The 9655-nt window shown below is 38.1% G+C and overlaps 1 protein-coding gene across 4 annotated transcripts in view; it reads left to right on the forward strand.

Moving 5' to 3' along the window:
* The window catches only part of URI1 (URI1 prefoldin like chaperone), a 42249-nt gene that overhangs the window by 13609 nt on the left and 18985 nt on the right, over positions 1 to 9655 (forward strand). For all 4 annotated transcript variants that reach the window (XM_015874046.3, XM_085551814.1, XM_015874048.3 and 1 more), the window contains 2 exons: positions 70 to 148; positions 1664 to 1799. In XM_015874046.3, the coding sequence (XP_015729532.1) occupies positions 70 to 148; positions 1664 to 1799 (215 nt within the window). The remainder of the gene's footprint in view (positions 1 to 69; positions 149 to 1663; positions 1800 to 9655) is intronic.

The raw sequence follows: 9655 nt of genomic DNA on the forward strand, positions 1-9655 counted from the left end.
AAATTTAAAGCAGAAAAATGTTAACTCTGTGTTAGATCTGAAATGGAATCAACTTAAATTTGTCAACAGGAAGAAGGTGGAGAGTGATTATGAAGTTCTTCAGGAGCGACTCCGTACATTGCCTGATAAACTGTCCTATGATATCATGGTATGTACTCTGTACAGTTCACAAAAGATAATGGAGTAAAATTTTTAGTAACTCAGGTATCTGCATTAGCAGGGAGATGTTATTCAGGTTGCCATATAGTAGTCAGTAATGGTACATTTATGATAATGATAGTTAAACCTTTGCTTTTGTTTCTTTCTCTTTTCTTTGAAATCTATTATAAATTACAGTGTTACTGACAACTGAGAACTGATGACATAAATGCTAACACAAAACCTGACACATTTGATATGTAAATCCATTGTATGGAAAACTATAATTATGAGTGAATTATGGTACTTAGTCACTTCCTTTGAAGCAAGTGGCCATAGTATTTTCTGATTCATGGAAATAAACCGTAGAACATTGATTTTTACATAAAAAGGTGCTGCTAATTTTTGTTTCACCGATCTTCACATTGACATAGCGATCTTTTCTTTTGCTTTGAATCTTCCATAACATCAGCACAGCTCCCTGTTTAAACTTTACCACACTGGATTGCGCTCACCAGAATTTTGATCGGTTTGACAGCTCCTTTTCTTCTTCTTCCCGGGTCCAGTTCAAGATAGATCTTTGTAGCTGGGGGAGCTGTACTGTAAATAACTCAATGGCTCATTCTAGTATAAGGTGTCTGATTGCCTTCTTGCACGGCAGTCTGGCTTGGCATACAATTGAGTTGTTTGTAACATGGCAATGGATCACAGTTCCTATGTAGTAAAAGGAAAGGTTTCCCTCTCTAGCTCTGTTGGTGCTGCTTTAGGTGTTGTGTGTAGTCCTGTGACCTTGCATAAATGCACGGCCATATGATGTAAAGTGTATGGGAACTGTTGAGTCCCAGACTGAACCACTGATTGAGCACCTGGGGAAAGGGCCCGGTCAGCTGTGGGAGCACAGGTGAAGGCAGTTTTTGGACCTCATTTAAGTCCTCATGCTACTGGGAAAGAATCTCTTTATGGAGATCCCTCCTTGGTGGAGCTTTCCCATGTAAACCTGGAATCTTCTGATACAGGTAAGCAAGTTCCCCAAACTTTTACCACGGTTTCTTTGCACTTAGAATAAAAAGGCATGTGCTGAAAAAAGCTATACACGCCTTTGAGTTGCCTATTTAAGAACACGTTTTCAGGAATTGAATTTATTAAGAATTTTTAAAATGATAGCCAAGCTGAGCTTGCTTTGACTGTTGTCTGCAACAGCAAATCTCAGCTCATCTAAGGAGTACTGTTGCTATTATGAAGGCTCGTATGTTGGAGAACAAGTCAGCTTTACTTATTTACATGTGAATATTCAGTTGTGCTGCAATTCCACAAATTTTCTAGTTAGGTGCTGCTTTTCTGGTTTTGTAAGTACAATACTGAACTCAGGTGGATGTTTATGAAGGGTTTGTCATTTAATAGCTGTTACGGAGTTTTACTTACTGTTGTAGTTTACTTTTTTTTTAAAATATAATTATTTGATGAATGACTCTCTGGGTTTATTTTCATTGGTTATTTTCAACAGTGCTTTCTGTGCCTTTGACAGGTACCTTTTGGTCCTCTTGCCTTCATGCCAGGAAAACTTGTCAACACCAATGAGGTTACTGTTCTGCTTGGTGACAACTGGTTTTCAAAATGCTCAGCAAAGCAGGCTGTTGAGCTGGTCGAGCACAGGAAAAAATGTATGTATATTTTTGAACACAACTTAATAGTCAGCATTCTCTGTCTTTTCATTGATACATGGTATGTGTAGCATTTACACTGCTCACTTTTTTATGTGTTCAAATGAGTGTTGTTCATATGTGGTTGGTTTGCTGCTTGATTTTTCCATCTTTTGGTATTTAATCAAATATGAGATCTTTTTAAAACAGCTAACAGGAGCTTTATTCCTTTTGTTTGTTCGTTTTTTAATGATGGACTTGCTTAACTTACCAAAACGCAGGTTGTGAGATAAGATTATAAGGTCAGTCAGGAATTATTTGTTTACTACAAGTAAATCAAAGCAAAACGCAAAAAAAACTTTCAGTTTTGTTTAGTGTGAGAGGTTCTGTGTTCCAGAAAGCAGGTGTTGCATTGTACTTTGCTCCTGGTTGCTTTATCTCCTGTAATGTTATCCTTGTCTCTCTTAGTTCCTCATCCTGTTTTTTTTCTATCTTTATTGTTTTCCAGCTTACTTCTCCCTCCTATGTGCCTTGCATCTATATATTTTTTTTTTCTTTTCTGGATTTCTGCTGAGCTGCATTTTTGCCTTCTGCTTTTGCCGCCTGTTGGTGTGAAGCAATCCATTGGATCTCCTTAGACCAAGTGCTAGTAGTGATCAGCAGGTTCTTTTACTCACAGCAGATGGTGATTGTAGAGGCAAACAGGCAGTTCCCTTTTTGTTTCTATATCTTTTTTTGTTGGTGCAGGGAGCTTGGCTCAGGTGAGGGGGACCTCTTGCAAGCCTTCTGCACAGCACTCTTGTGACAGAAGTTAGGAGTATGAGGAAAGAATGAGAGTCTAAAATACTTGATGTAAATGTGAAGGAAGAGAAAGCAAAAATAAAAAAGGAAATAAATGGATACCTGTTAACTTTTGCTGCTCGTTTCAGATAAGCATTTGAGCAAATATTTTTTTCACATCACTTTAGCCTATGATCTGTCTCATTCCCAAATGACTGTTCCTTGCAGCTTTAGCTTCTATGTTATAACTAGCTTAAGTACTTTGCATTTTTGTTTATAAGTTCAGCTATCCAGGTTGCTGCCTGTGGCAGAATGCACTGAAGGTTCCCTACCTGAATATATCTTTTTCAATTCTGTGCAAACAAAATTAGTGTAAGAAAGGTTTAAAAAAAAAATTTACTGTGTTACTTAAAAATATTCCTCTATGAAAAAGATTACCAAAAGTATGTAATTTGTATTTTACCTATTATCTTTCTTAATCTGGTTCTCCTAACAGAACTTGGCAATTTTCTTTCTTATTGAACTGAATCTCCATTATTTATTGTGTCTCTTGCAAGATCTCAGGTCTGTATCTCTTTCCTTGAACATCTTATATTTTATTTTCAGCGCCGCAGAATATTTTTGTCGCAGTTACATTCAGTGAAATCATTTGACCTTTGCACAGGAGATGTTTGAACATTAAGTAGTCTGCTGGGAGACGCACAATAAATGCTGGGTTCTTTTCCTTTACGATCTTTTAAATTGCATTTAAAATATGAACTCAGAAATACTCATTTCTTTTGAAGCAAAATAATCATTGATGCCTGGATATAAACCCTGCATTCAGCTGATAGTTCACTACAGCTGTGTGATGGCTGCCAGTGGGAGGCTCCAAAACACTGATGTTAACTAAAAACTTTTTATTTAAGACCATTTTCATTTTTGGGATGATAAAAGCAATATTTGTGCATATGATTCTGAAAAAAGATATGTATTACTTTAACAGATATAGTTTTCTGTCTTACAAAGCCATTTCACGCTAGACGTAGACAAATTAGAGGAGATTACTGGAGATCTTACTTGTTTATTCTAATTAGGAAAAAGAAGTTATCTACATGGAAAGCCTTTAGGCCATTGTTGTGTGATAGGAATGTTCCACTTGTGGTGCAAATGTGAGAGACTGGTGAGAGTAGGGAGCCCATGCTCAGCCTGTTTTAATAGCAGCACCGCAGGGAGGGTAGGAGATCCCTGTAGCTGACAGGGCCAGCAAGAGGCTGGGAAGGACTTTTTCTTTGCTTTCCTGGACTGATTTTGCATGGTCTACCCACTGAAGGCTGTCACTAACCAGCGGTGGGCCTGGTGGAGGCCAGCCCTGGCCTAACAATCTATTCGGAGTTTGCAGAAAAGCAGCTTTTCTGTTGGACTCATTGGGTATACATTAGGTAAATACAAATACTGACAATGTGAGTTTGCATGTTTAAGCAACAAGAGTGAGGCAGATAAATCAAATGATAGGGCTGAGGATGAAAAAAGCTTTCTAAGTTAGGGGCAGCAGTAAGAGCGTACTATATATAAAAGCTTTAAATAGTGCTAATTAGGTCATCCTTTTTGTCATAGTTTTGTTTAATTTGCTTTTTAAAGGAGAATGAGTGGAACAAATGTTTGCTTCTTTGGAACAGTGAAATGCTCAGGCACAGCAGATTAATTTCTTGGTTAAAATCTGTTTGATTGAAAGGAAAGATTGGAGGGTGACTGTACTGAATTCTGAAAGTGAGTGCACTTTAACTGATACAGCTGGAGAAAGCCCTATTTTGGGGATACATTTTTGTTGCTTAGCTTTTGGTTTAGATACAAGCTATTCGGCACCGTGATTGGTTGAAATGTATTTGGTAAAATTTGGGACAGTCACTCATGTCAAGTGTTACTTTTTCATAAAATATTGATCACATCTCCCTGAAGAATATTTGAGTTGCGGTGAATCTCCCTTTTTTTGCACATTTTGATGACACCTCTGGATGTTCGGTTAGTTCCAAAACCGTTTAAAATAAGCCTAGTGCTCCTTATGAAATTGTCGAGTGTGTTTTTAATTGTTTTAAATCTGTTGCAGTTTATTACGCCAGGTAGTAATGGGAAACACTTTACACGTATGTTTGTGTGTAAAATGTGAAGAAACAGTGAAGTAGATTAAAGGATACACAGACCAAATTCCATTATAATAAAAGAAATTAGCTTTTTAAGTATGTCACAGTTTAGCACAACAATAATGCAATTGTAGTTTTTTTCTCTTACAATTATCTTGCTTAAGGTACTTCATAATATTTCTGTTCTCCTCAAGGCAAGACTGTATTGTCTCAGAATTCAAAAAGGGAATAAAGATTCTTTTTGTGAATATGGGATTATATCTTTTACGTGTTTGTGATGACATAAATTACTTTTTTTCCCTATATCAGTAATCGCATTAATTCTTTAAGATGGGAAATTTTTCATTACAATGGTCCCTGTGGTAGTTACTATAGAAAGAAATTAGATAGATTTTTCCCGTAAATATTTGTGGATTAATTCAGCATGTTAGGTATTCCAAGTGTCTAAGCACTTTAAAAGGTGGGGAATTAAATCACACACACAAAACTAGGAGTGGTTTTACCATGCAAAAAAATTCGTCAGATAGAAACAAAAAAATCCCTCTTAAAGAAGAATTGTTGAACTGCTTAGCAATTGTCTTCAATACGTGTAAGAATACCCTTGCAGTGTCATGCTGCAAATGAATTCATGAAATGAAAATACTGATTACATTAACATACAGTATTGTGATAGTACCCAATTGTAAATTGCAGTATGTAACCTTTAATACAAATATTTGTGTCAATCAAAATTGACCGAGAGCGGAGTATACAGAGTTTAAAAGATACCATTGTTTTTAATAAATAAGATGATCCAGGCAGATGAGACCAGGCTGAATTTGTTCCTTATCAGCATTTCCAGAAAAAAAGGAGGTTGTCCTCAAAATATATGATAGGAAGACCTTCCATTTTCTACCTGAATATGTGAGACCCTTAGAGGATTTAATGTTTCAGAGTAATTTGCTTTGTATTTTAAAGAATGTAGCACACACTTGCCTACTCGCTTTTTGGGGAGAAGAACAAAAGATGCAGGTATTGTTACAAAGAAATCTAGCTGTTGCTTTTCTTTGTTCAAAAAAAAAAAAAAATGTTTTCTCCTGTTTTATCTCTGTACTGTAGAATTATTTCGCACAGTACATTTGAATGTGATTGGTCTTTTTTGTTTGTTTGTTTTAAACTATTTTTTGAGATTATTGCTTTTTTTTTTTTTTAAACAAGGAGAATAGAGTCCTTTCTGTTGGTGAAGTACTGTCTTGGTAATTCATACTGGGCAGCAGAGGAGCTTCTCAGAATGCCACCATCCTACATTTAGTGTGACTCTAACCAAATACATGTAATTCTACTAGTTAAGGAGGACTGTGAACTTGAAGGAGAAATGTGTGGCATTTACTTAGTATTCCTAAAGTCAAATTATCCATACACATTTTTGCAGAAGAAATTTTGAATGACTTTGGTTTCAATACCAAGAGAACACAGAGAAGGGAACCAAGGTTCTCTTTAAAGGGTGCAAAGATACTACACCAAGGGTTGCGTTGCAGAATTCTGCATTTGAAAGAGCTAGTGCAGCTGCCATTATAAAGGAAAAAAAACTATGTTGTTGCACAAAGAGAGGTTAAATCCATATACACAAAAAGCAATCAGGATTCTCTTTTGAGTCTTAAAACAAATGCTTCTGTAGAAGAATGAACAGGAGCAAATAGAATAATGTAGAAAGGTGTTTTGAAAAGCTCTTGGTAAATAGTACTTTATACAGAGCTGCAGATCTTGTTTGTTTCAAGTAACTTTTAATTTGGATAATTATTGTCTTAAAAATATTTTGTTGCAGAATATTATGTATCTGTCCAAATACCGTTAATCCATTTGCATGGACCTTGAAAAGCAAGAAATTAAGTAAAGCACACAGAATAGCACGCCATACCTCAACCTGTTAATAGCACTTGTAATTGTACTGTAGTGCTGTACTTTTGCGAGGAAATACCTGCCATCTCCAAAGGATGCAGAAGTGGATACGTGCATTTGATTGCATGATACTTTATTTCTATCCTCGGTGATATTACTGCTCTCCATTAAGAGGCTGTATGATAGGTATTTTTTTGTTCAGGGATCAGTTGTGCTAGAAATTGCTGGTGAAAGCTTGTGCACATACAGCACTGTTCTGTGTATTTTCCCATGTCTTCCATTCTGCATGGGATGTGAAGTGGTAGCACTGCAGGCTAGGTAGGTTCCTGCCTTAGGTTTCTGGCTCTCCCTGCTGGCTGCTGCTGCCAACATCGGTGCCTCTTCCTGGCTTGTATGAGCCTTCTGTGCATAACATCACAGTTGGTAAGGCTGTCTACTTGCTTCCTGAGAAAATATGTTGGATGGTGAAGGGATCTTGCCTCTAAATCTCAATTATGTGCAGAATTCTGTGATATGCTCAATCTAAAACTATGTTCTGTCACCTGTCCTCAGAGGAGAATTTTTTTGTACGATCTTATATCCACAGAGCTCACCTAAAGTCTAACTGAACCTAGCAAGGTAGACCAGGCTTCGGCTTTGTCTCAGTTTGTCCTGTATCACAAAGTCTGTTTCAAAATAGATCAACCTGTTCTCACTATTCTTGTCTCTTCTTACTGTTCAAATCCCAGTGTAACACGCAGTTTCCAGAAGTAACTAAAATAATGTCTGTGATTCCCCAAATCCTTACAGACAACACTCCAAGGACATTAATGTCAAACTCAGATAATTAAAATTTGTATCCAGCCAAGCTAATTAACCCATTAAAGCCAAGATGCATAGATGAGAATTTGTGTCAGTTTGGCGTTAGTATGTTGTCACGTCTTATAAAATCTGGCTCCAGTGGACTTCATTTCAACAGTACAAAATGTGTTCTCCAATTATTTTTTCCTTCATCAGTGTATATGTAGAAAGCAGGGAGCTGCTTCTTAAACCCAGCTAATCATGGGGTAAGATATGCCAGTCCAGGCCTTTCAGCTAATAAGGTGGCTGGAAAAGAATGATCTCAATGGGAAAAAATCTTCCTGCCTGTAAAGGTTCAAAGGCTGCTGTGCGGAAGAAAGCCATATATATTGATTGAGGATTGAAAGTTCTTTTCCTTTTGATAGTCCTGGAAATCAGTCCTCAAGATCCTGGCCTGTCTATAGTGCTGGGCTATCTTTCCAGGCGGTTTAACTAAGACATGTAAATAGGAACTATTAGGGTTCACCTGAAAGCCATGTCAGGCTTTACTGAGGTTATTGGATGTGACAAAGTTGGACAACAGCCTCTAGTTCAATCCATCTTTAAAGGCTCTAAGAAGCTTAAACCACTGGGTAGTAAGAGGAGGAGACTATGAAGCCTCTCTCTGTGGTTGTTTTTCTGGGGTCTCGCTTAATAAATACATTATTCTTAAAAAAAAAAAAAGACAAGAGTTAGGTTTTAAAGTGGTTTGTTTCTCTCTTAGTCTGGAAGATGTAACATTTGGTCAGTGGTGCTAGAGGCTGTTAGGCTGTGCTGTGGCAGGTTTAAAATGCAGAGCCCCGTGGTTCGCTTGCTGTTAAGTGCAGGAACCTTCTCCAGGAGACTGACATGTCTGTCCTTGCAGGTCTGACCCCAGAGAAGGGTCCCTTTGCCCACAAAGACTATCAGGCCTGTGTCCATGGGGGTGGCTGGCGGCATCACAGTAATCCCAGCTGTCCTGCTGGTGCCTTGGGTGGCCCAGAGTAGATCTCTTGAACTGTCTGTTTCTTCATCTGTGAAATGCAAGAGAGTAATCCCTCCCTCCATCCCTCACAGGGTGCCATGGCCATTCCTTGGTGCCTGTATGGCAGTACAGGCCCTGTGCTGTGGGCGAGGTGCTATGTAGCACAGCGGCCTGCCAGGCGTCCATCTGGAGGTGGCTGCTGGGCCTTTCTTAGGTACAGAAACAGCAACTGAGCAACCAGGTGTGCTTATTAACAGCTGAACATCATGTTTGCTGTGCAAGTAAAATAGAAGCTGATTCCCATCTGGCAGGCGTGTTCAGAGGAACGGTGCCTCCTGAAGAAGGCTGTGTGCGTGTTTGGGTGCCATTCTGCACTGCGGGTACTTCTTGGGAGTAGAAGTTCATCCAGGTGTGTGCATGTCAATGGTTTACGGGCTGGTTCAGCCCAATTCCGTGACTAGTGGGGTAGAGGGATTTTGCAAAGTGGGGCATTAACACTTTAAACACTTTAACTCCCAGTGCACTGCATGGTGTTATGATGTAGAATACCAGTAACCAAAAATCATCAAACCATGACAGTGCAGTTGGAAGTGCCAATGGAGCTGGGTTCTTTTTTGGGTTCTCAGAAACAAAAGAACCAATGAAGATCACTGTTTGGCAAAGAGTCAGTTGCTTGGTTTAGAGACTAATGCTTGCTTCTTTCTGGAAAGGGCAGATGCTTGTATAGTCTTTTCCAAGATGCATAATCTTTCTAAACTATTTACTATAAATAATTCCTTCTTAAGTAATTGTGTTTGATATATTGCAAAATATCAGCAAGGAGACAAGTGTGCAGTGCTGAATTGTTCAAAATTAGGATGGGAGTACTCTGACAGGCTTGGTAGTCGTATTTTGTCTTGACTATGCGATGTGTAATTCCCTCTGCTGTGTGTGCAGGGATCTGAACCTGTTTGCAGAAGTCTGAGTCACTAAGTAGATTTTATTTTGCAAGTACAAATACAAACTCATTTTGTCTACTTAAGTACATTTTATAATCATTTTGTGACTATTAACGTGTTTTCACATATCCTTATCTGAAAGACCTATTGTTACAATAAATGCAATCTCTGAAACACTTGCAATTGCTTGCCCTAGCTAGAAAACTATACAGGGAGCATCTATATACTATGTTTTCAGGATTAGTGTCTAGACCAGAGAAATAATTGATCAAATACTAAGTTAGCAGACGGTAAAAGGAGAGTTAAGTAAAGCATGAGAATATTGAGGGAATGCTTTGAAAACAGTTTTTCAAGTTTGTTTTTTTTTTTTATTTTGTG

The sequence above is a fragment of the Coturnix japonica genome, chromosome 6, assembly GCF_054131305.1.
Source record: "Coturnix japonica strain WE chromosome 6, WE-NBRP24, whole genome shotgun sequence".
Lineage (NCBI taxonomy): Eukaryota > Metazoa > Chordata > Aves > Galliformes > Phasianidae > Coturnix > Coturnix japonica.